This window comes from Sander lucioperca, chromosome 12 (genome assembly GCF_008315115.2).
Source record: "Sander lucioperca isolate FBNREF2018 chromosome 12, SLUC_FBN_1.2, whole genome shotgun sequence".
Taxonomy (NCBI): domain Eukaryota; kingdom Metazoa; phylum Chordata; class Actinopteri; order Perciformes; family Percidae; genus Sander; species Sander lucioperca.
Window position 1 is genome coordinate 31,796,162 of NC_050184.1, and position 26,589 is coordinate 31,822,750.

The following is a 26,589-nucleotide window of genomic DNA, read 5'->3' on the forward strand; positions in this document are numbered from 1 at the left end:
AAGCCACACAACAACAGGTCAAACTGTTGGTTGCAGCCTTTATTGATCTCTTCAAATATGGGAATGAATTTATGAAATGAAATTACACTGGATCAATATTAACTTCACATGACCCCTGTAAGAGCCTCTGCCACTAATAACAGTATGACTCCTTATCAGGCTACATGTTTGCCTTTTCACTTTAATAAAAGTTATTCAAGAAAAGTACTAATATCATAATGTCTGACAGGTCGTCTTATTTATCCACGACATATTTACAAGTCTAAACGTTGTAAAATATATAAAAGTAGGCCAGTAATGTTTTGTTTTAACCTTGCCACTCTCACACACCTTTGAAGCCAATAAAGCTCTACCGCTCTCTATCATCACCTACTGGCGTCTTCAGAGCACTGCAGGAGTCAACCGCCTATCAGGGTGCAGGAGACGGTGTTGCTGTATGAGGGTCAATCCATGCCACAGTGAGGGAGAAACAAGAATTATATGGGGAGAGGTCTTTTGAAGATAGAAACTGTCCCGCCAAGAAAGATGACAGCATTAGTCCTCTCAGCAAAAGAGGAAGCAGTGTGACATTATAGACACCCAGAGTCCACAGGAAGAGGAGGTCATATGGACTAATGCAGTGGTTCTCAAGCTTTTTTCAATAATGTACCCCCTTTGAACAGTTTTCTTAAGCCATGTCCCCCCCAACCAGTGCGAATAATTTTTGGTAGAAAAAAAAGTCTATATAAAGAGGAACAATACAGCGATGTCAGCAATAGATTTACTAAACAACAGCCTTGTACCTGGAAAACATTTAAATGATCATGAAAAAAGGCGACAAAAACTTAAAACAAAAAAAAAACTGACAAAACCTTGGAAAAACACAGTAGAAAGGTGACAAAAGCGACAAGAAATTCAAATAAGCAAGACACTTCTTTGAAAAAGAGACAAAAACTTCGAAGATAAAAAAGACAGTAGAAAAAAGTAAGGAAGAAAGGCAAGAATAGGTCAAAACAAGCGACAAAACCTCCAAAAAAGGTGACAAACTTCAAAAACAGCGACAAAAATGACAAAAAATAGACAAAAAAAACGACAAACTTGAAGAAAAAAATGACAGTAGAAGTAACTACAGCCTTGTAACTGAAAAACATTTTGCAAAAAAATGTCATGTACCCCCTGCAGTCCCCCAAAGTACCCCTAGGGGTACACGCACCCCCATTTGAGAAACACTGGACTAATGGGTCCACAGAACTTTGACACTCGAGGCCGCTGTTCGTTTTCAGTTTCCTAACAACAGTCAACATTTGTTTCTTTTAACCATGACCCTTACCTTTTTTTCTGGCACTTATTTCTCTGATTAATCCAATAATCATTTATACAGTTTTAATCAAATGGCTTGTTTTGTCTGACCAACAGTCCAAAACCAAAACATGTTTGTTTACAATGAAAAAAGCAGCAAATCCTCAAACTTCAGGAAGCTGGAACCAGAGAATGTTTGACATTTTTGCTTAAAAAATAATCGATTATCGAAATTGTTAGATTCATTTTCTTTTGATTGACTAGGCTAATTGATTGATTTTTTTCAGCTAGTTTACTCACCCTTCTAGGGAATGTGAGTCATGAACTCAGGGGCGTAGCACAAAATTCTGGGCCCTGTAGAAAGACATTTTCTATGGGCCCCTCCCCGCATCCACAGCTATTCATTCTAGCATCTTTTTGGGTCCTCCTCACATGAGGGCCCTGGGTACTCAGTCCCCTTTTTCCCCCCAGTCCGACAACCCTGCATGAACTGCACAAAACCACTTAAATGTTGCATTAATAAACTTAGCAGGGTGAGGGAAAGTGGAATATATATTTCAACGCACATTAAGTGCACTTCCATCTACCCGTTGTTGTTTTTAAACTCATTTTCAATTTGCATATTAAAAAAACCTGAGTGGAAACTTGAAAAACCTAGAAATTAGAAAAACATTGCAAAAACGTTTTTACACTTGGCTGAGGTGGAAAAGTTGGTGATTTGCTAAAAAAACTAAATGGAAACAGACTTTGTAAATAAATCATGACATCCACGACGTATGTGACTCATTTAGATTGTTAGATGAAAAATCAAATATGTGTGGAGCAGTGAGGAGACTGTCGTTCTTCAAATTAATACATGAAAACAACTATACATTTCATATTTCCATCATGTTTTTCCAAAGTTCGATGTTTGACTGGCACTCTTTTAATTAGGGCTTTAATTATGACTTACTAACACCTAACCAACTGTTTGTCTGGATGCACTCAATACCCTTTATTCTCATAATGTTAGTGTGCGCTTTTCTTGTGTGCAGATTTTCTGGAAAATGTAATAAATGCTTGTGCTACATTTGGATAGAAATATGATAATAGCTCCTGTAGTTTCATTTTTAAAAAGCCTCACACAGCATCGCGAGGCTAACTGTGTTCCTCGGGGTTTCCCCCTCTTCTGCTTATCGTGGTATTAATCGCCCCTCATACTGCCTCCCCTCCCCCTGCTCCGTAGTCCCCACTCAGGGACAGCCTACGTGTTTTCCTCAGGAGCTAAAGTGCACTGTGCGTTTCCTCACACATCTGGAGAATATGGACCTAACGCTTGTGTTTGAGCATTAAAAAACAAATCGAGTTATACTTCACTGCTGTTTTCCCCATCATCTTCATCATCTTAATCAGAGCCAGCGGGAGCAAGAAGGAGAGGAAGATGGGCTGCTGCTCGGCACGATGCATGTTGATCCTCCTGTGTTGTGTGCAGTTGGTAAGATTGTTTTCTTTTATGATGCTTCCGCATAAACACAACAGACTATCTTCCCTCTCTGGTGATACTTAACTTACAACTTATACTATTGAAAGTCACTAAAAAATTACAAGGAAAAGCAACATTTTATGGAATTAAATACCTGAAGTTCATTTGTTGGTGCTTTGAAGCCCTCGTTTATATATATATATATATATATATATATATATATATATATATATATATATATATATATATATATATATATATATATATATATAAAGAAAGGAAAAAAATATTATTATTATTTTTTTCTTTCTTTCTTTTTTTCTGACAATATAACATCTTACATATAGACTAAAGGCTACAATATTTATATAGGCTACTTAAATACCTGTTAAACACACTCTTTGCTGTTAGATTTGGTGACCTTCCATTCACATGGTCATTATTAATTCAGGTTTCTGCATCAACTGCAAACTATAATGAAACAGTAGACGTTAGAGGTGGTTCCAGCTTCTTAAATGGGAATTGCTTCAGCTTTTCTTGGTGTTCTGTTAAAAAAAATAGAATCTCTGTTTGAAACTGTTGTTCGGACAACACAAGGAATTCGAAGACATCACCTTGAGCTCTGGATGATTGTGACGAGCCTTTTTACCCACTTTATGATATTTTATAGAACAAACACTTGGCACATTCTTTGATACTGAACATAAGTATTAGTTGCAGCCCTGTTAAATATATATATTTTGTGAACCTTGTTAATAGTAAGCTTGTTGCTTATGCGCCCACCAGTACAACCACCACAATAAAAGGCTGCAGCCACTTTGTCCTCCTCCTCTTCCTCCTCCTCCTCTGTGTTTCCCACCCTGCCCCCCTTCATCACTGACTGGGGCTCCGGCCTCAGAGGTCTTAACACTTTACCCAGCTCTGTCTTTGTCCCCCATGGCTCAGTTGCCTTGACAACTTGTAAGAATCCAAAATACAACCTTGTGGGATGCACAAGCAAGATATCACCTTCTAACAAGCCAGGGCAGCACAGTGCAACAGAGTGAGTGTCTTAATAAGTCATCATGTCTCTTGACCCCAACAGATAACTGCGCTGGAGAGGCAGGTGTTTGATTTCCTCGGCTACCAATGGGCTCCCATCATGATCAACTTCTTCCACATCATCGTGGTCATCCTGGGCCTGTTTGGTGTCATTCAGTACAGGTCACGCTACGTCATTATGGTGAGGGAACTGTCTGAGTTGGGTTTTTTTTGGAGTTGCGAAAACTTTTCTGTTAAAGCGTTGAATACCATACTGGTCTATACCAGTGGTTCCCGGCCTTTTTTGACTGGCTTGTTAGGGGTAACTTAGTCTCGCATTGCCAGACGTGGATCTGGGGTCTGGCTAGACCACATAGCATTCTGGGATGGGAGAAAAACGTGCTCTGGTTTATTGGCATGTCTTTAAACCAATCACAATTGCCCCGGTGCCTCTGCAAAATAGCCTCGGAAGGAACTTGTTTGGATGGAACATGTGTACATTCAAAGGTTGTTTAAGTTGTGCAACAGAAAACTCAGATTGGACAGATAGTCTAGCTAGTTGTCTGGATTTACCCTGCAGAGATCAGAGGAGCAGTTAACCATAGTCCTCATAAATCCACCGGAGTTTAGAATGCCAACACAAAGAAAGTGGAAGGTGACGGACATCCGGCTGTAAAGAGTGAAATCCGGCGGAACTTCTGGTGGCAACGGAGCTATCCCGGAAGTGGAACGTCGTGGATATAGACTAGCGGTAACTTAGTTTGACATTTTGGGAAATATACTTGTTTGCGTTCTTTTCGAGAGTTAGATGCAAAGATTTATGCCTCTCTCATGTCTGTAGCGTATAGCGTAAGCATAGCATAAAGAGTTGAAACAGCTAGTCAAATGGTAACAAAATCCACCAACTGAAACCTCTGAAGACCATTATGTGTTATTAACACATTACTACTCTCGGCCAAAATTAGTCCCGCGCGTAACCCCCTGTAAAATGCCAAATTGATGTTTTTGTACGGATTAAACAAACAAGCTGTAATGGTGGTAATTAGTGAGCTTTAGAGGTGCGGTTTTTGTTGCCTTTGGACAGACCCAGGCTAGCTGTTTCCACCTGTTTCCAGTCTCTATGCTAAGCTAAGCTAAGCTAATCGTCTCCTGACCGTAGCTTCATATTTAACCTACATACATGAGAGTGGTATCAATCTCCTTCACCTAACTACAAAAAACAAGTGAATAAGGTTTAAACACATTTCCCAAAATGTTAAAGTATTTCTTTTAAAATGGAAACTGTCCAGTTATGACCCCTCATAACACATGCAATTCAACCAAAGAGTGAATTTGATTTAGTCAACAAGAGAAAACAGCTGCTGTGATATGCAGAGTAAACAAGCATATTACTGATTGGATGTCAAGAGATGTGCGTTTGTATGAGTGTGTGCATGAGGGCTGTGAACCACAGTGGCAATGTGAGAGCTGAGTCGTACTAGGCAACATAAAGTTTATTATTACAATTTTATTAATAAGAATAAAACCAATGATTGAAATATGAGATTGTATGATATAGATTGTTTCATTTGAAGCATTTTTGAAACAATAATGGTATCCAGTGTTTCACAAAAAAGACAAAAAAACATTTAGAAAAAAAAGTTAGAAAAACAATACAGTTTTGTGCAGTGGCGGAAGAAGTATTCAGATCCTTTACTATCCTTTACTAGTAAAAGTACTAATACCCCACTGTAAAAATACTCTGTTACAAGTACTGCATTGAAGATGTTACTTAAGTAAAAGTATGTTAGTATCATCAGGAAAATGTAAAAGTACTCAATGCAGACATTTTTAGAAACTAGAAACGATCAAAAGTGTTCTGTCAATCAACTAAGTGTTTAATGGTCTAATCATTTCAGATGGACTTGTAGGCCGTTATATTGTTGGGTAGTTTAATTTATAATAAAATATTGTATTTTATAAACTGTAGTGTTTTGTATGGAAAAGAAATATGAAGTAACTAGCTGTCAGGTTAATGTAGTGGAGTAAAAAGAACAATTTTTCTCTCTGAAATGTAGTGGAGTAGAAGTAGAAAGTGGCATGAAAAAAAAAATACTTGAGTAAAGTACAAGTAGTTAAAATGTGTACTTAAGAACAGTATTTAGGGCTGCCCAATATGAGGAAAATATCTAATTGCGATTATTTTGACTGATATTGCGATTGTGATATGATTCACAGAATTGGAGGGAATGATCATTTTTGTATTATTATTTTCATTGAAAATTACAAAAAAAAAAAAATTATAGTGTGATTTTTGTGAAGATCTGTACCAAACAGAGATTTTTTCTTAAGTCTGTAGGATACGATTTGTGGGCCGGGACGTCTCTGCAGCACCACAATACTTAATTCAGAATGGTTTGACACATATTTTGCCTTTAACAAAAATTGCGCCCCCCTGCGATTTGGGTATTGCACTAGTCCATATTGCGATTTCGATAAAATTGTGATTAATTGTGCAGCCCTAACAGTACTTGAGTAAATCTACTTAGTTACACTCCAGCACTGGTTTGGTGTAACACAAATATTGTCCTTCTCGCCTCAGATTTATCTTTATACACTTTCAGAGTTAGGACATTTGTAAGGAAAGAAAAAAGGAGCCCTGAGCTAACACGAGCACGTTGAAGAATTGTGAGTTTTATTAACGTTGTTTAACAATGTTTCTGTTTCCTCAGTACCTGCTGTGGATGTTGTTGTGGGTCGGCTGGAATGTCTTTGTTAGCTGTCTCTACTTGGATTTGGGAGGCCTTTCAAAGGTAGGTCTAATGGTCACGGAAGTGTCAGATAATTAGAGACTCGCGCAGCTTCAGCTTCTAAATACAGTGTTCAGCTCTTCTCATGTCTCAGGACCTGCAGTCACATGATCAACACTCTGTTTATGTTACTTGGGGGCCTGGGTAGCTCACCTGGTAGAGCGGGCGCCCATATGCAGAGGCTCAGTCCTTGATGCAGCGGCTAAGGGTTCGAGTCTGACCTGCGGCCATTCCCCCTCTCTCTCCCCTTTCCTGTCTACAGCTGTCCTGTCTATTAAAGGTTAAAGTGTCCAAAAAATATCTTTAAAAAAACACTCCGTTTACAGTTTGTTTTCAGTCACATTTACTCAAGTACTGTACTTAAGTACAAATTTGAGGTACTTGTACTTTACTTGAGTCTTTTCTTTTCATGCCACTTTCTACTTCTACTCCGCTACATTTCAGAGAGAAATATTGTTCTTTTTACTCCACTACATTCATCTGACAGTTTTACAATTTAAGATTTTTGCACACAAAACACATGTAGTTTATAAAATAAAATGTTTCGTTATAGATTAAACTACCCAACAATATAACTGCCAAGAACACCAGCTGAAATGATTAGACCATTAAACACACAACAGTTTGGATCGTTTCCAGTTTCTAAAATGGGAGGATTTTTCTGCATTTAGTACTTTTACTTTTAATTTTTTAAGTACATTTTCCTCATGATACTTACATACTTTTACTTAAGTAACATTTGAAATGCAGTACTTTTACTTGTATTGTATATAGAACGTATTGAACCAACAGCTCGTCTCTACAATTGAGCTAAGATTAATCTTAAACTTTCTCCCTCATCACTGTGTTGTGTTTTCACAGTGTAAAGCATAACTATACAGCACTTTTCACAAATTACATACATTAATTGACCTCTCCCGTCTTCACTTTGTATTATTTTGCTAAAACATAACTCATGTTACGCATGTCATGCAAGACTTCACAGAAAAACCAGAGCTTTCAAAATGAACTGAAGCTGCCGGCTTTTAATAATAAATACACTTTAAGATCCTGTTTCTATACAAATACTAAAATGAAAAATGACATGTATTACATATACATTCAAATGAATGTTGTCTTCTTTTTAATGGTTTGGCATATGGCTGGTTTGATTTGCATTGATATGGATCTTATCTCAGTTAGCTATTAGGCTAACTGAAATAAAACCATGCCAATCTCTAGGTATGGTGAAGGGTATGTGATGATGTGGGGCTATTTTAATTCCAAAGGCCAGGGGAACTTTATCAGGATGCATAGTATCCTGGATCCATGAAATAACTGGCCTTTAAAAATAAAAATCTGCCTTCCTCTATGGGAATTTAACATAGGGGTATGTATAATTATGGCCCCTGTATTTTAAGGAAGAACATTTATTTATTTACAATACATTATTCATTCACAAAGATTTCCTCATTTTTTTAATTAAGGCATTAAGATCAATTTCCAAAAGATGATTTTTTTATTCCTCTTTTTAGTCAACTTTAGCATGGGTATGAATACTTATGAGCAGCACTGTATATATATTTTATTATGTTTTAACAGCTGTATACTACTAACCACATATGGATGTGACATGATTGCTGTCATTGTTGTTAAACCCTTTGTGAAACATGAACAAACACAAACAATGAACGCCGTAGAACTTTCTTTTATCATCCAGTTTGACCGTCAGTCATAACAGAAAAAGAACATAAATAAACTATTTTTGAAGTAAATTTTCTTCGGCACTAAATTCTGTGGTATTGGATTGGTACATAAACTCCAGTACTTGCCGATACCTATACCAGCATAGATTTTAGGCAGTATCGGAGGCTTTTTTAACTTTCTACTGCACAAAGTTCAATAAAGCAGATCTAAGAGCTGAGAAGTTGCCTTAACATGTCTTCTGCCTGTTTTGTCACTGCAGGACAGTGATATCCTCTCCCTGGGAGTATCATTGCACCGCTCGTGGTGGAAGGATAATGGGCTGAGGTGTGGGAGCGAGGACCTTTCCTCCGCTGGGTGGAAGAACCAGCAGAACCAGCAGAACCCTGAGCTGACCACAGTGCTGAGCTGCTGGCTGGAATACCAGTACATAGAAGTCCTGCACTGCATCGTCCAGCTGCTCATATCGGTGAGTCTTTGTCACACATTACTTTACATTACACATTTATGCCGGATGTCACTCTTTTGGGCTATATGTCCGTTACCTAAAGCTTACTTTGTGTTGGCATTTTAAACTCTGTCAATTTATGAGGACTATGGTTAACTGCTCCTCAGATCTCTGCAGGGTAAATTGAGACAGCTAGCTAGACTATCTGTCCAATCTGTTTTCTGTTGCACGACTAAAACAACTTTTGAACATACACATGTTCCACCAAAATAAGTTCCTTCCCAAGGCTATTTTGCAGTAGGGATGCACCGAATCCAGATTTTTAGGGTTCGGCTGAATACCGAATCCACTGGTTAAGATTCTGCCGAATCCAAAACCGAATACCGAATCCTACTCCCATCCTCAGTCATTAACACAGTAAACACATTAATGAAGTAAACAACGTCCACAGCCTCAAAATAGTTAAATGTAACAACTTAATGTTGAATTCTCTCTTTTCACAACCAGAGCACATTTTTCTCCCGTCCCGGAATGCTGTGTGGACTAACCAAACCCTCCTCCTCAGTGCTGTGGAGGAAGGTCTGGCAATGCGAGAAAATGTTGATATAATTACTCGATGGTGCTTTTAAAACTTAAATTTAAAGGCATATTTACCATTTAATAATGTTTTAATATCAATAAATATGCATCTGCACTCACAGGAATGACTGTTGCCTAGCAACAGCAACTCTAAATTGGAAAACAGGCCTGGAACATTTTAAAAGTCTGTGTACTGTTTGTGTAGTCAGTCAGAGTTTTCTCAATTCAGCTCAATTCAATGTAACTTTATTTATCACTGATGGGCAATTGTATGCAGCAGCTCGCCACCCAGCTATACACACACACACACACACACACACACACACACACACACACACACACACACACACACACTAGCTACTGTAGGAAAGTACTGTTGATAACAAAACTAAAAACATTCAAAAGCTGTTATCTTAAAGACCATGTGTGAAATTTGTAATAAATAACGATAAATATCTAAAGATATACAAAGAAAGCAGCAAACTGTTCTTACACTACCAAAGGTGACAGTCCAAGTTTTTGTAACATTTAAATACATTTGTATTTCTATCAAAGTTCAATATTTTTTATACTTTTGTCAATTACTGTAGTTAACATTTGGGAAATATTTTGTTTATGATTTAGTTTTTATGTCACTGCCAGAAACTCCCTGATTGAGTTCCCATGGTCCAATTCTTTTCATACAAATCACTCAGTGAGCACAAATTTCTTGCAGGATCAACCTGATGTTGTGACTTTGCTGTAGATAATTACACAGACTGACACTTTCTTTTTTTTTTTTATCATACTTTCCATTTTAATACACGTTGGTATGAGTTTTCTCTCACTGCACATGAGACTATATATCTGCAGACACAACAGGCCTTTCACACAGCAGGTGTTATCAATGACATTAAGAAGCAGATAAATGGAATTCTGCTATTATTAATTTTATTATTTACACCTGTGCTTTTACCACTGTGAGATGTCAAAATGTCCTATTGTTTTAATTAGGGCTGTCAATCGATTACAAAATTTAATCTAATTAATTACATACTCTGTGATGAATTAATTGAAATTAATCGCATACATAATTAACGGTGCCTGAACCGATACTTTTTAAGAAAGTTGAAAAAAAAAGAAGAAAATAAAAGAAGGGTACTAAACAACAGTTGGTGACATTAAAGAACAGCTTGTTTATTGCTAAGGCCATGTGGTCAAAATGAAATTATTTAATAATATATATATATATATATATATATATATATATATCATTATTATTAAATAATTTCATATATATATATATATATATATATATATATATAACAATAACAATAACAATAACTTATTTCACTAGTAAATTGCTGTTGAACGACAAAAACAACCACCAGATGGGAAAAGGACATTTAACAATAACTTTGAATGCACCACGAGTCTGTAGTTTACCAGTTTCATTGAACGCACCGTCTGTGTTGTTTTTCCGACAACAGCAGCTGCAGATTGTTACATACCGGTGTTGGAATCCTCTACAGTAAAACACAGTCAAGCTTTACACCGTTTAGCGTTAGCTGTCAGCATTGTAACCGTGTTTAATCCAGCTACTAGCTAGCGGTAGGCTAAGGTTAGCTGCTGTTGAGTATAGTGTTAACTAGCGTCACATGCAGTGGTGTTTGTGTTGCCTGTTTCAGAGCACCAGAGAGAAGTGCAGACATATCAGTGGCACCAGATTTCGGTACCCAACCCTATTTAGGAAGAAGATTTTTACAAGTAAATGTTCCAATCAATGATCTAGACAGGACATTCTTGTCTCCCTCCTTCATTTTACAGTCGAATGGTGGCTAGAACGGCTCCAGGTCAAACGTCAATATGGAATGGATTAATCTGCGTTTATTTTTTTTAACGCTTTATTTTTTTCTCAGATTAATTAATCGAAATTAGTGCGTTATTTTGACAGCCCTAGTTTTAATGTTATCACCGTCAAGATAATGTTTCTAAAATATGCTTTGTGATGAATAATGTGCTTTTAAAACATAAAAGAAAAATAATTGAGGACAATTAAAAAAAAAAAAAATGATTTCCTTCATGATTGTGTTAATTCCCGTAGCTCCCGGGATTTGTTTATGCCTGCTACGTCGTCAGCATTTTCTCAGATGAGGAAGACAGCTGTAAGTATCCTCCTGATCAATCATGGACATTAGTCATATGGTTTATGGCAAATATAATACATTTTTACATACATTATCCATCCAATTTTAGGCATATTTTATCCCCTTACAACATCTGCCATCCCATTTTGTTTTTTACACTGAGGTTGATTTGCTTTGTATCTTTTATTTACGTTGTTCTTTCTTATTTTAGTTAATTTCTTTGGTGAATTCAGTCATCCATCCAAACCCTCTCAGTTGTTCTTCTAGTGTAAAGACCTGCAGGTAGGTTTAGTGGCATGATTGCCATTACCTTTTATTTTCCACCCATTCTATCGATGTCATTGTTCATCTCATTTGTTTAGCATCTCATACACAACGTGTTTTTCTATATTTTTGCTTAGATTATAAATAACCACACAAATAAAGTGGTTGAGGAAAGCCGAGAAGGAACCTAGCAGAAGGGAAGACAACTTTGAAGACTGTCATTGTGACATTGCTTCAGCCTGGTTCTCACAACCTCCTGTCACAGATGCTGAACCTCACTGTGCACAAACTGTACACACTGTCCTGAGTCAAGAGGAGAATTTCACTGTATAAAACGTGCAGACCTATTCATGACATGTTTTTTTCTCAGGCCTAAAATGCTGTAAATCTAGATTTTAATCTACCTCTGTGTGTGTGTGTGTGTGTGTGTGTGTGTGTGTGTGTGTGTGTGTGTGTGTGTGTGTGTGTGCGCCAGTGTGTGTGTGTGCCAGTGTGTCTGTGTGAGAGATAGAAACCACTAGATAGATCAAGCACTCAAGTACAAAAGAAAAGTGTGATTTGAAAGATGTAAATAAGTCACAGATTCTTTTTGGTGTTTTGTAAAATGTATAAATTATTAATGTGTCATTTTAGTTAGAAAAAGTGACCATGCAAACTTGTGTAGTGACTGATATAACATAACGTGACATAAACCACACTCACAAAACAGCTTGTATTGCGGTGTTGCACACATTTCTTTATTATTAAACATTTATAAGACTAAGAAATGCTGCTTTTTCCCTACTTCTGATAATTTGTCCTTCTTTTGCACATGACCAACCCCTACCTTAGGGCACTACCCCATGGGCGGATTATGAGACAATGGGTGCCTGGAGTCGACACAGACATGCGAACGGCCCCACCACCTATAGTAGCAAGTCACAGACTGTGATGCTTTTGCCTCTTTCTTTTTGTTGTTTGTTGCTTCTTTGTAATTGTTTTGTGTGGGGCTCCTGGGTAGCTCACCTGGTAGAGCGTGCACCCCATGTACAGAGGCTCAGTCCTAGCTGCAGCGGCTGCTGGTTCAATTCTGACCGGCTACCCTTTGCTGCATGTCATTTCCCCTTTCATGTCTAAGCTGTCCTATCAAATAAAGGCCTAAAATAATCTTTAAAAGAATTTGGCAATTGTCTCTTTGTGGTTGTTTTGCCCCTTTTTGTAGTTACTTTGTGTCTCTTTGCAGTTGCTTTGCATCTCTTTCTAGTCCTTTATGTTTATTTTGCAGGTGAAGGCCAGGGGGGGCCCTGACACTTTGGGCCCCTAGGCCTGTGTCTGGTAGGCCCGTTCAGTAATCCATCCATGCAATACCCTTATTCCCACTAAACCAAAGTCTCTGTAGATATATAATTTGTGTATAAGGATTTGTATATAAGTAACTGTATATTTTGTTTCATTTGATTCCATTCTAATTTAAAGGTGTGTATTTATTAGCCTATATGTGTGTCTACTGTTGCATACAATTCATATTTCATTGTGCAACTTTGTGTTGTAAATTGACAAAAAAGAACCATGTACACTTAGGAGCAAACATATTGCTCTGCCACAGTTGTATAGGCTTAGAACAGTGCCTATATACTTTTCAAAGCTTAATTAATTAGAAAACAATGTTTTTCAGTAAATGTAATGTAAATACCATAGACAGTAGGTAAATACGGGCACTGCTGCTGCTAGGTAGCCGTGGACGCGTGCTTTACGTCAGCGACGTCATTTCCGGTACGCAGACCCCGGATGAAACTGCCATTGGGGCAAGTGAGCAGGGCCACCGAGGCTGGTTGGATTTTACTTTCACGGTGAGGGGTTCGGAGCGGATTGAAGCCCCGCTGGATTAATGTCGACAGGGCAGCGCGGAGTGCCAGCAAGGGCTACGACGAGCAAACAGTCCGCGCCGAGCACAGACACCGCCGGCTAACTGCTGCTGCTAACTGTGTTTAACTGCAAGCAAACTACCGCGGAGCAGGGAAACAGCTTCTCCAGCCATTAGCCTCTGCACACAGCGGAGTTTGTGCAGTTTACACACTGTACGTGTTGTCAGGGTTGTTCAGTCTAACACAACACCTGGTGGATGAATGATGTCTGCCGCTAGTATTGACCCTCAGGTAAGCAGGTGTGTGTGTGTGTGTGTGTGTGTGTGTGTGTGTGTGTGTGTGTGTGTGTGTGTGTGTGTGTGTGTGTGTGTGTGTGTGTGTGTGTGTGTGTGTGTGTGTGTGTGTGTGTGCGTGCGTGCGTGTGTCCAATAGGTGTCTGGAGAAACAGCGTTTTTTAATTTTACTGTATGAGTCAGGTTTCCAGAGGAGATGTATAAACATGTCGGTGTGCAGCTAGGATGATGTTGTATGCTTTGAATAACATTAGAGACCCATGCAAACGTTGTGTTTTTCTCCTTTCACATGCATTCCTCCTTTTAATGTGACCACTAAGACATCGAAAGGACAAGATGCAAGCAAAGGTAAGAAGATACATGTCTCCTGAACCTACAGATGATGCACATTACCTGTTTAGCAACTGATACTTCATATCAGATACAACTAACCAATGTTTTGTTGTAGCCCTTATGTCAACAGAGAAACTCCAACAATGTCTACATAGCATTAAATGTTGTTGCATCATTACATATTTTATCCATGCGTTTGCTTTGTAGTTGTATGGAGTAATGCACATACATCATCGTAAAGGGAAACAGCTTATCAATGGAAAGCACCTTGCAGATATTTTAGGCTTCATCATAGACTTCAGCATCATTAGGTTGTTTGGGGATATGTGTACATTCCAGCTTTGACAACAGTTTGATTTTATTGCAGCCTTTCCAGTTTCAGTGCAGAATGGCTCCCTCCACCAGAAGGATACCGTTCATGACAATGACTTTGAGCCTTATCTCACCAACCAGTCTAATCAGGTAGGAAACACCTGTGAATTGTCTTTTGTGACACTAAAATAATTTAATATCGCCGCATTTTCTTGCCCTAACAAATTATCTTTACTCTATTTCTGTTTGTAGAATAACAGCTATCAATCCATGACAGACCCTTACCTGTCCAGCTACTATGCCCCCTCCATTGGATTTCCTTACCCTCTCAGTGAGGCTCCTTGGTCTACAGGAGGTGACCCACCAATTCCCTACCTGACACCCTATGCCCCCCTCAACAATGGAGACCATCACTTCATGCACGACACAGTGTTTGGGCAGCCGGGTGGGCTCAGCAGCAGCATCTATCCTCACAGGTTTAACTTTTTCCCAGAGAACCCGGCCTTCTCAGCCTGGGGCACCAGTGGTTCTCAGGGCCAGCAGACTCAGAGCTCAGCCTATGGGGGGAGTTACAGCTACCCACCCAGCTCTCTAGGAGGCACTTTAGTCCCTGATGGCCAGACAGGTTTCCATAGTGACACCCTGAGCAAGGCTCCAGGTATGAACAGCCTAGAGCAGGGCATGCTGGGCCTAAAAATAGGTGGAGATGTGACAGGAAGTGGCTCGGGTGTGAAGAGTGCAGGTTCTCTTGGAGGTGGCAATGTAGCTGCAGCTGTTGCCACGGGCAACGGCGGCACACCAATTGGAATGCCCCCTCCGAAACCTACATCGTGGGCTGCTATTGCTAGTAAACCTGCCAAGCTGCAGCAACAAAAGACCAAGAACAAACCTGGCACACCCATAGCTGGAGGAGGTCTGCCTCCACCCCCCATTAAACACAACATGGACATTGATACATGGGATAATAAAGGGGCTGCTACTAAGATGGCCCCTCCTTTGCCCTCCCACCACCATCACCACCACCACCACCAGCAGCAGCACCAGCTTCACTCCCATGCTTCCAGTCTCCTGCCTCCCCTTCAACAGTCCCTACAGTCTGCCCAGTCCCTCGTGCAGCAGATGACCATGCAGGGTCCTCCTCCTCCACAGTCTTACCATAACCACAACTCCGCTCCAACACCTCAGACCCGCTGGGTAGCCCCACGCAATCGCAACTTGTGCTACGGTGGCGGAAGCCTGGACAGCAGCGGCTCCTCTAATGGCGGTGGTATTGGTAACGGAGGTGGAGGGGGCGGGGCCGTGACTCCAGAGCCGGGATCAGAGTCCCACCCTGTGCTGGAGAAGCTGCGGGCGGCCCACAGCTACAACCCCAAAGAGTTTGACTGGAACCTGAAAAACGGACGCGTGTTCATCATCAAGAGCTACTCTGAGGACGACATCCACCGCTCCATCAAGTACTCCATCTGGTGCAGCACGGAGCACGGCAACAAGCGTTTGGACACGGCCTTCAGAGCTATGAACTCTAAAGGTCCCGTCTACTTGTTGTTCAGTGTCAACGGCAGCGGCCATTTCTGCGGCGCGGCGGAAATGCGCTCGCCTGTGGACTACGGCACCAGCGCTGGCGTTTGGGCGCAGGACAAGTGGAAGGGCAAGTTTGACGTGAACTGGTTGTTTGTTAAGGACGTGCCCAATAGCCAGCTGCGCCACATCCGCCTGGAGAACAATGACAACAAGCCAGTCACCAACTCTCGTGACACCCAGGAGGTTCCTCTGGAAAAGGCGAAGCAGGTGCTCAAGATTATCGCCCAGTTCAAACACACCACCTCCATCTTTGATGACTTTTCCCACTATGAGAAGAAGCAGGAGGAGGAGGAGGTGGTGAGAAAGGTATTTCCTTTAGACATGACACTTTTGAAATAGAGGCGTAAAGATATTTAGGGACTGTACGAAATCTGGGGTTGTAGCAGAGAAATCTTATGCGTCACTTTAATAAAGCAAGGCCCTCTCTAGTGTTATTAATATTTTCTTTGGACCCTCCCCCTGGACTAATAAATAGTATTGAACTGGTACAATTCCTTTTAATTTAAGCCCCGTAATATTTTCGCCAAACCCAGATTCCAAATAACAAAAAGCAGATTTTTTAGATGCAAAGATGTTGTCCGATATGCGATTAGCTGTCTGTCATACTTAAATCACTTACAGAATTCTGAGTTGCGTTACCAGGCATGTTAACCAGGTGTGTTTTGGTGCTGTTTAAGCTTTAATGTATGTCCATGGCACACAAAAACGCCATCTTGTTGATGTAACTGTTTGATGTTTTTTTTAATGTTAGAAATGTTAGAAAGGAAAGCTGAAATAAAATATGAATATGGGGAAGAAAAAGATCCTTTCCTGCTCTCCCGAAAAGTCAGACTACCCTCCCCCTTTTCTGACTTCCCTCTCCCTGCCTAATAACAGTTTTACAGTCCCTTATTTGTAAGCTGGTTTCTTTTTACTTAACATTTGTATCTATTAGTGATTTATTTGAAATGATTGGAACGTTTGCTGATGAAATATCTAAATATAAGTGATGATTGTATTTCTAATGTAACTTTTCAATAAGATTGCATGTTTTGTTTAACAGAGCTATGAGCCTGCCCCAATACAGAGCCGATCCCGACTTGATCAGGTAAAGTCTGTTCTCTTAATGAATATGAATATATATATATCTATCTATATATATATATCACTGTATGACAAATGTATGCATAATCACATATGTAAATGAAGTCATCAAATTGATCTTTAATGCATTCAACTAGGTTCCACTGTTCACACCAGACAAACTCTTCACATGTGTAAAACAACTTCAGTATCTCATTTTGTCTATAATTCAGATTTGCTCAGACTTATTCATTTAACCAACATATTTTAGTTAAACGATAACATAATATGGTCAAATTATAACAATATAATTCCGCTGAAAGTCGAATGTCCAGATTCTAGAATATTACAGGTGTGAGTCATGTGATATTGATTAATCTGTCTAACAATGTCTTGATTTTTTTTTTTTATATTCCCCCTTTTATTCAGGATCGTCAAAAGTAAACAGAAGACAACTGTCGATGAAATTTAAATTTAAAAAGGAAACACAAAGACATATAGAAATTGAAAACTAATATTTTCTTTCTATTTAATTTTGTTGACTTTGGCGTCAAACTTTTGACCCATAATGCTCCTGGCTCCCAGTCTTTAAGATGTATTTGCGTGCAGGGATGAAGATAGTTCCACCAGTTGAATCGCTTCAATAATATATAGTTTCTTGTTTTGTCTGTATTTTTTCAGCCTTACAAATCTCTATCGCTACCCCGGAACTTGCATTCTTAACTAAATATAAGTAACAAATATCTGCACGTCTGTTTTTGAAAGTCTCTTGACAACATGCTGCTGATATTCAGTGACTGTTCACTTTGTGGTTTGTGTGTTGGAGAAATGTTAAGTGCTTGTAATGGTTAACGAGTGAACAAGACTTTATTGACAAATGTCTGCTATCTGTTTGTGGCCAGTTGTATTTTATATTATCAGACCGAAAAAAAAACATGCCACTTTTTTTCATGTATGGGCTGTTTCACTTTGGTGGGGAAATGTGTACACTGAAAGTTTCTGTGTGCATAGAAATAATCGTGCAAGGTTGTGACGTTAGAAAGCGTAAATGTTAGGAAAACATTTTGAATAATTTATCACCTGGCTTACAACTGGTTCAATCTGGTGCAGAATATATGGGATTTTGTCTCTCCTAGAGCGGAGCCTTAACATTTCTTTTTAGCACTAAATTAAATTAGAATTTTTCTTTTTTCAGAACTGTACCTCAAAATCTTTCAGCTAGAGTTTCAGGGTTAGAATGTCTAGAGATCAAACACTCTTAAAAGTGGTCCCTCTCTTTCTTATTTGAAGAATGGTATAAAAAATACACCGTTTGAGTTCAGTTTTTTTTAACGACACAAAATTTGGTTTCTGTCTTATTTCCCTTAAACAATGACTTTTATTTCTCTGATGTTCAAACAGGAGGTCTCTGTTTGTAAAAAAAAAAAAAAAAAAAAAAAAAAAAAATCTGGAGGAAATGTAGCATGTACTGCTTTTAAAACTCAAGCCAGGCCTATCACTTTGTTTTTCTTTTTGTTTCTTGTTCTTTCTTAACTAAATTATAATCTTGGCATCATTTTCATTGCTATAACCTGTCCACATCATCCTCATAAAATGTAAGCTTTAATGTACTGGCATTTCTAACTTGAGATCGCCTCAAAATGTTTAACTGTAGCATTATACTTAACTGATTTATTGTAAAGTGTATGAAAACCCAGAGACTAGCGTATATGGTAAATGTTTGTGACTTTTTTAAAACTTGCTTGCTGTATTGTGTGTGTATGCAAGAGTGAAAGAAAGAGGGAGTATGTTTGTGGAGCAATCAGAGTTATATTACTGATATTGGATTATAGAAAATTTATGCAAAAAAATGTTTTAAAGTCACCCCTGAATTAAATATCCATTGTATCAGAGGTCACTATCACATTCTTAGATTTGATCATGTTCATTATTAAAGATATACTTATCTGTTCTCTGTGGGGGTTTTGTATGACGAGGATTTTGTGTGCATGATGTCCAAGTTCTATTTAATAATATAATTCAACACCACAAAGTTCACTATTAAGGGATTTACAGTCTGTACAGTATACAACACCCTCAGTTGAAATAACGGAATGCCAAAAATGATATCTTCCGTCCCGCATGTTTAAATGTCGTTACACCTCTTATACAGGATCTCTGGGTTTGATTTCTTTATGAAACGGGGTTATTAGTATGTTGTTTTGCACTCAACATCACACTTGTTTGGCTTTCAAACTCCACTTGAATGAAGGATTTAAATTCTGGCTCCCAGTTTGCTTCATTAAATTGTCATTTAACATATTTATTAAGAAATATATGTAAATGGACTGCCGCAGCCACCCCTGTAGAGTTAAATGTGTTTTTAATATGTTATGGACAACAACAAGCTCTATAGCACATAGAAATATGCATCAGGCTTTAGATATAGTCATGTCAATGAGTATACACACGTTGATCAAGTAGGATCAATTCATTGTTGGTTTTGGTCTTTTTATGGGACGTGTTGACAAAAAGAAAAATACATAATATGGCCAGCTTTATCTTTTAAATTCTCTTTGTGCAGCTAGTGTTTACACTCCTCCATTTAAAAAGAGTCGGTCAACGAAGGAAGGTGCAAAAAAGTAATGAAATTTAGTTTTGCAAGAAGAATCAAATGACTTACCTTGGGTGGTAACTAGGTTACAAAATCACTTACAAGTGGAAGAAGTATTCAGATCCTTAAATCCTAAAAGTAATACCACTACAAGTGAAAGCCCTGCATTGAAAACCTTACTTAAGTAAAAGTATATGTGTTATTAGCTAAAGACTTATGTATCAAAAGAAAAAGGACTCACTGTGCAGTAAAATGGTCCCTGTCAGTGTAACATTTACAATGTAAATGTGCCCGAGTTAGCTCGAAAGTGCTAATTTTCATTGGTAGTCCCCCAGCCAGATGTAAAACAGGTAGCCTTTAAAAATAATGACAGGTATAAAATTACATACAACACATTGTGGTTAATAAATACAATTCATGTAAAATACTTATATAACGTTTAGGTGCAAACAGAAAGCATTAGTCGATGTTTAAGTTTGTGCTCATTTTAACTCCTTTATATACTTTTGGGTAGTTGAATCTACAGCAATGCATCATATTCTATTTTGTAGCGTCGCTGTCCTGTGAGAACCGCGTATCTCTAAAAAGTCAACTTTTCATGGTGTCAGAAAAACAGCCCTGTTGTCAGCTTTGTGACGATGCATTTTCCAGCTGATCCAAGAGGCTTTTTAAAGATTTTATTTATTTATTATTATAAAGTAACTAAAGCTGTCAGTCAAATGTAGTGGAGTAAAAAGTACAATATTTGGAGTAGAAGTATAACGTTGCATAAAATGGAAATACCCATGTAAATTACAAGTAGGTTGCCTCAAATGTGTACTTAAGTACAGTACTTGAGTAAATGTACTTTGTTACATTCCACCACTGGTTATAAATCATCTTTGTCAGTAATTCACAACATTTTTTTCATCAGATGAGCTCAAGTACATGATGTTCCAAATGTGTTTATTTGAATTAGTTTTATATTATTAATTCCATAAAAGTGGGATTTATATGGTACACATTTTTTTTTATACATGATACAATAAGCTTAAAATTGTCACTATGTATTTTTGGCTGTTTTCATTTTTGAATATCTTATTTCTTCTTCTTTTGTCATTAGGTTTAGTTAACTTTGCAGTTTGGCAGGTGGTGTTCAGGTGCTACAGCTGACTGACGCTGGAGGGAGGCGTAGTTGGTAGTTTCATTAGTTATTGTGATGATAAATATACCCAAGATCAGTGGTGGAATGTAACTAAGTACATTTACTCAAGTACTGTACTTAAGTACACATTTAAGGTACTTGTACTTTACTTGAGTCTTTTCTTTTCGTGCCACTTTCTACTTCTACTCCGCTACATTTCAGAGAGAAATATATATATATTTACTCCACTACATTAATCTGACAGTTTTAGTTACTAGTTACTTTACAGATTAAGACATTGCACACAAACACATGTAGTTTGTGAAAAACAATGTTTTATTAGAAATGAACCTACCCAACAATATATAAACCTACAGGTACAACTGAAATGATTAGCTGTTTTGATCGTTTCCAGTTTCTAAAATGTGAGGATTTTTACTTTAAATACTTTAAGTACATTTTCCTCATGATACTTACATCCTTTTACTTAAGTAACATTTTCAATGCAGGACTTTTACTTGTAACTGAGTATTATTGTTTTTTTACAGTGTGGTATTAGTACTTTTACTTAAGTAAAGGATGTGAATACTTCTTCCACTACTGCCCAAGATCAACCTCACACCAATGTGTAATGCTATTTGTGTTTATTATCCTTTTAAAAACAAATAGGTGCATACAATGTTTAGAGCTGAAACAATTAGTCGATAAACATTAATCAGCTACAGTAAATAATGTGTTTATTGTTTGTCATTTATTAACTAAAACTCTCAGCTTCTCCAATAGCCTATTCGAATATTCTGCTTTTCTTTGTTTAAATCGCTCACACGTTCACTGTTGCTCTGACTAAACAAGACATTTAGAGGCATCCCTTGAGCTGCAACTAACAATTATTTTCATTATTAATTAATTTGCTTTTCTTTTGCAATAGTAACCCTCCTGTTGTCTTCTGGTGAAAAAGTTTCTATATCAGAAATTTGGGTTTTCTTTCAACCAAATTGTCAAAAAAAATTACTTGGATGGTTCCCTACAACGTTCTTCACATGTAAAATAAATGATCAGTTCACTACTTTCATTGAATTTCAGAATCAGAAATACTTTAATAATCCCAAGGGGAAATTATTTAATTATTAATTTGGGTGTTTTAGTCAATTTTATAGCATTTGGAGAAAAGAAAATGATAAAAGCATGTTGAAAAAATGACAAAAACTATGAAAAAATGACAAAAACATCAGGAAAAGCGACAAAAGTGTCGAAAAAGACGACCAAAACTTTTGACCCAGAAACAAAGTTTCCGTGTTGAACGGTTAATCGTTTGGTCTGTGGCCTATTAATAGTGTGGAAAATGGCCATTAATAACCCCAAGGTGACGTCTTCAGATTCAGCTTCATCTTATTTTGTCTGATCAACCATCCAAAACCAAAATATATCCGGTTAACTCTGATATATGAAAAAAAGAAAAGCATTCTTGCTTGAAAATGACTGAAATGATGAATGGATCATCAAAATAGTTCTCTATTACTTTTGTGCAAATCCACTGGCATATAGGCTACTCTGGCTTTGTACCCCTGGTTTGGAGTCAGTGAGTTATGGGACTTATTTATGGAAAACTTCAAGTACAGAATCTGCAAGAAAAACAATGTAGTTTGGTTAAAGCGGTCAGAAAGCAGTCTTTGTTCCTGTGAGCACAGACAGGTGTTCTCTCTCTCTCTGCAGCTGTTTTAAATCTCTCCATCTTCATGATGATGCAGGGCGTGGAGAGTGTGATGCCTCTCTTGGCATTCACCGCGTGCCTTAATTGTATGGCTAATAAATCAAGGTCCGCCGTGAACACGAGGAGCGGAAATCCTGTCCCTTATCGAGGAAAGTTGGAGCTTTAAGAGCATCACAGGAACACACACACACACACACACACACAGGCTCAATGACTCGACAGGCCTGGGCGCCATTAACGCAATACAGAGGTATTTAAAATGTCCTCACTCACATTTTATACCAACAAAACAAGACTCTGACACAAATAGGCAATCACGTTTTTACAGCTCAGTCTGCATCAAACAAATACACTTCTGCTTGTCCTTGGTCATAATCACCCACTAAAGCTCCGCCACACATAACGCCATAATGAAGTGTCCAATTCTTCCAGTCCAGATCCAGCGTGTTACAGCTGCATGCTTTCATTCCGCAACACATGCATCTGATTGATCAGGTCTCCGGCTGGCCCTCCTCAGTGGAAACATCCCTGCATTACCTATATGGTTTAAAGAGATGGATATGGAGGTGAAGCAGGCCAAACAATCCCGTTCACACAGAGCTGGCATCGGTTGAGGCGGGCGCACGCGCCCGCTGATGATGTCCGGTCCGGTCAGGCTTTGGGAGATAAAGACGCGCTTCAGTCTAATCCTTCAGGTTAAAAAACCGAACACACTATTCCTCATCTTTTTTAAAATTAGACATTTCTCTACATCAAAATCCCCCGTCCTGATTTGCGTGCCCATGGTCCTCATAGACTGAAGCAATAACGTCATGACGTAGCCTATCTTCGATATCATGCTGTCCCCATTTAACTGCCTGTCAGACCGGGTTAATGTGTCTGATGTGCTTCCGGCTGTAGGGCCATTTTCCATCACTGCGGACAGGAAAAGCACTGCCGGTGTCCCGGCGGCGTGATGCGCTGACCAGGGTGCTGAAACCGACCTGCCTCTTTTTTCACCAGCCTTCTTCTGTCAATTAGCCTAAATTACATTTTATTTCTGTGCAAGAACTATTGTTCGCTAGTAAGGGGAACTCAAAGAGTGTTTACAGGTCTTAGGGAGTGATAAAAACGGTCTTTTGTGGCTCAATAGGGGGCTGCACGTCGCTAATATATCTAATAAATGGTCTTAAATGACGTCGCTTGAGTCACGTTGGTTGGTGCTTAAGACTACAATTTTGAAAAACCTAAAAAATGAATACATCTGAGGGTGTGTGTGGTGTTAGAAAGAAGTAAAACCTCTGTAGCTCGCTCCTCATCTCTGCTGCAGGCTAGCAGAGTTGCATTGTGGGTAATGTAAAAAAGACATATCTCATTCTGCTGCATCGTTTTTGGCCTACCTACTTTTTAAGAAACTGTCCATGTGAGTCTGGCAATGTTATATAGAATGTTAAATCAGTGGAGTAGTCTTTTAAGAAAATCAAAATCTTTTTAAACAGTGATTTACATTTTTTTGGCTACTTTAATAAAGTTAGCTTTTGAGCCCAAAATGAAACAAAATAAGAAACAATATTAAAATTCTGTCTCTTTTTACATATTAAAGAAAGGCTTATTGCCAAATTATGGTTTATGCTTCACACATGATTTTTTCATCTGAATGCTTAATTGTAGTTAGCAATTACGTTTTTCTGTAAGCACAAGCAAGTATGAGATCAGAGTATTTTTTTGTTTTGTTTTAAAAGATAATATCTGTGTCTTTCATTTTTGCACATCAACAACAATCTGACTACATAGAAATATATCGGGGTGGAGGAAGATAACCTAGGAGCATTTTGCCTTAAACCACTAGGGGGTCTCTTGTCCCAGATGTGGATTTTTCACAGTTTTATAATAATCAGAAAAACATTCCCCTCAAAGGATTCCTTTAAATAGGTACTTAACTTTTTATTGTGACCTTGCCCTTTTGTGAAAACACAATAAAATGTAAACACTACAGACAAGACATGTGATACCAAAAGTCCAATACAAATACATTTCTTAGGGCATTATAAGTCTGTCTGTTACATTAGTTCAGCCACATACAGACATCACATTCTGTTTTTCACTCATCAACTTCACTCAATGCCCCATAATGATGAAGCCAAAACAGGATTTTAGACATTTTTGTTAATTTATTAAAAAGAAAAAAAACTGAAACATCATAATGACATGGTATTCAGTCCTTTTGCACTTTGACACAAATGTAGCTCATGTGCCTCCCATTTCTCCTGATGATCTTTGAGATGGTTCTACACCTTGATTGGAGTCCACCTGTGGTGAATTCAATTGATTGGACATGATTAGGAAAGGCACACATCTGTCTATTTAAGGTCTCACAGCAGACAGTTCATATCGGAACAAATACCAAGCCATGAAGCTGAAGGAGCTGCCTGCAGAGCTCAGAGGAAGGGTCATGTTGAGGAGCAGATTTGGGGAAGGCTATGAACAATCTGCTACATTGAAGGTTACCAAGAGCATAGTGGCCTCCAAAAATCATTCTGAAATGGAAAAAGTTTGGAACAACCAGGACTTTTCCTAAAACTGGCCACCTGGCCAAACTGAGCAATTGGGGGAGAAGGGCCTTCTTAAAAGAGGTGACAAAGTACTGTACATGATGGTCACTTTGGCTGAGCTCCAGAGATCCTATATGGAGAAAGTTTAAGATGGGCAACCATCACTGCAACACTCAACTGATCTGGGCTTTATGGCAGAGTGGCCAGACCGAAGACTCTCTGAAAGACACACTTTGAGTTTGCAAAAAAGCACTTGAAAGACTCTCAGACAGTGACAAACAAGATTCTCTAGTTTGATGAAGCCAATATTGAACTGTTTGGCCTCAATTCTAAGCATCAGGTCTGGAGGTAACCAGGCACTGCTCATCACAAAAACCATCCCAAAAGTGAAGCATGGTGGTGGCAGCATCATGCTGTGGGGCTGTGTTTCAGCGACTGGGACTGGGAGACTGGTAAGGTATGAGGGAAAGCTAAACAAAGCGCAGATATCCTTCATGAAAACCTGGTCCAGAGCGCTCAGGACCTCAGACTGAGCTGAAGGTTCACCTTTCAACAGGACAATGACCCTAAGGCAGCACACAACCAAGACAATGCAGGAGTGGCTCATAGGGACATGTCCATCAATGTCCTTGAGTGGCCCAGTGACAGCCTGGACTTGAACGCAATCGAACATCGCTGGAGAGACCTGAAAATTGCTGTCTACCGACGCTCCCCATCCGACCTCGCAGAGCTTGATTAGATCTGCAGAGAAGAATGGCACAAAATCCCCCAATCCAGGTGTGCAACTTGTAGTGTAAGACTTGGGGCTGCAATCGCTGCCAGAGGTGCTTCAACTAAGTACTGATTTAAGGGTCTGAATACTGTCAATGTGATGTTTGAGTTTTTTTTTTAATATAAATTAGTTAGAAATAAAAAAAAGTAGTAAATAAATTAGTTTTCCCTTAGTCATTATGGAGTATTGAGTGTGGATTAATGAGGGGAAAAATTAATGTAAATGTTTTTTGCAAAAGGCTGCCACATCACGTTACAAGTGAAGGGTTCTTAATTCGTACTCCTCTAAATGCACTTGTTCTTACAGAAAAAAACCAAATGTTTTTGTTTCGGTCGTCAAAACAGATTCTTAAATGAGGACGAAATCAAGCATTTGATCATGTTTTTGGTAAGTGTGCAGAACTCTGAAAAAACACAAGCAAGAAAAACGGACATTTACAACTGACAGCCTTAACGGTAATTTATTAACATTTAATTGGCTATATCAAACAATAATATATGTATAAAAGTGACTTTACAATGTAACCAAACTGTACAATACCACTGAAACACTCTTTTCAAAATATGTTTAGTTTAATAAATACTTAAAATCTAATTATAAATCCATATACCAGAGCTAATAGGTACGACTTACGGGTGCATCCAACTTCCAACTTAAATAATAAAAGCATCAAATCTGCAGCAGAAAATAGTCCCCAACAAATGCATTATTTACTCCTGTTTGAGTAATAAAAGATGCAGCATTTTGTAATTGTTTAGCTTTTCAAAAAAAAAAAGTAGGCTATA

General features: G+C 38.5%; 3 protein-coding genes and 1 long non-coding RNA gene across 5 annotated transcripts in view; 2 read left to right on the forward strand and 2 right to left on the reverse strand.

Moving 5' to 3' along the window:
- Positions 1-2,474: 2,474 nt before the first annotated feature.
- Positions 2,475-12,084, forward strand: zgc:100920 (uncharacterized protein LOC445241 homolog). Of its 2 annotated transcripts, XM_031290434.2 has the most exons (7): positions 2,476-2,752; positions 3,825-3,962; positions 6,472-6,552; positions 8,495-8,701; positions 11,343-11,403; positions 11,597-11,667; positions 11,787-12,084. In XM_031290434.2, the coding sequence occupies exons 1-6, from the start codon at positions 2,699-2,701 to the stop codon at positions 11,650-11,652; spliced, it is 597 nt and encodes a 198-aa protein (XP_031146294.1). In that variant the 5' UTR covers positions 2,476-2,698; the 3' UTR covers positions 11,653-11,667; positions 11,787-12,084. The 2 variants fall into 2 exon arrangements, with proteins under 2 accessions (XP_031146295.1, XP_031146294.1); XM_031290435.2 differs by lacking the exon at positions 11,597-11,667 and having other exon boundaries at positions 2,475-2,752.
- Positions 11,843-22,144, reverse strand: LOC118496519. The gene is made up of 3 exons (XR_004899086.1): positions 22,093-22,144; positions 19,456-19,461; positions 11,843-11,855 (listed from the first exon to the last, which is right to left on the reverse strand). It is a non-coding gene; the product is annotated as an uncharacterized LOC118496519 (long non-coding RNA).
- Positions 13,375-19,025, forward strand: ythdf1 (YTH N(6)-methyladenosine RNA binding protein 1). The gene is made up of 6 exons (XM_031290382.2): positions 13,375-13,784; positions 14,107-14,134; positions 14,487-14,581; positions 14,684-16,318; positions 17,055-17,099; positions 17,504-19,025. The coding sequence occupies exons 1-6, from the start codon at positions 13,755-13,757 to the stop codon at positions 17,516-17,518; spliced, it is 1,848 nt and encodes a 615-aa protein (XP_031146242.1). The 5' UTR covers positions 13,375-13,754; the 3' UTR covers positions 17,519-19,025.
- Positions 22,145-26,181: 4,037 nt separating the features above from the next.
- LOC116043597 (solute carrier family 17 member 9-like) overlaps positions 26,182-26,589 on the reverse strand; it is an 11,081-nt gene continuing 10,673 nt past the window's right edge. The window contains exon 13 of the mRNA XM_031290412.2: positions 26,182-26,589. This exon is cut by the window's right edge and continues 740 nt beyond it. The gene's annotated coding sequence lies outside the window, so the exon portion shown is untranslated.

What these genes read in the sequence shown, in the direction of transcription:
- ythdf1 (XM_031290382.2), top strand. Translation starts at nt 13,755, where the DNA reads ATGATGTCTGCCGCTAGTATTGACCCTCAG. An exon ending in AGGACAAGATGCAAGCAAAG is followed by an intron (nt 14,135 to 14,486) that starts GTAAGAAGATAC and finishes ATTTTATTGCAG; the next exon opens with CCTTTCCAGTTTCAGTGCAG. An exon ending in AGGAGGAGGTGGTGAGAAAG is followed by an intron (nt 16,319 to 17,054) that starts GTATTTCCTTTA and finishes TTTGTTTAACAG; the next exon opens with AGCTATGAGCCTGCCCCAAT.
- zgc:100920 (XM_031290434.2), top strand. Translation starts at nt 2,699, where the DNA reads ATGGGCTGCTGCTCGGCACGATGCATGTTGATCCTCCTGTGTTGTGTG. An exon ending in TCCTGTGTTGTGTGCAGTTG is followed by an intron (nt 2,753 to 3,824) that starts GTAAGATTGTTT and finishes TGACCCCAACAG; the next exon opens with ATAACTGCGCTGGAGAGGCA. An exon ending in GGTCACGCTACGTCATTATG is followed by an intron (nt 3,963 to 6,471) that starts GTGAGGGAACTG and finishes CTGTTTCCTCAG; the next exon opens with TACCTGCTGTGGATGTTGTT.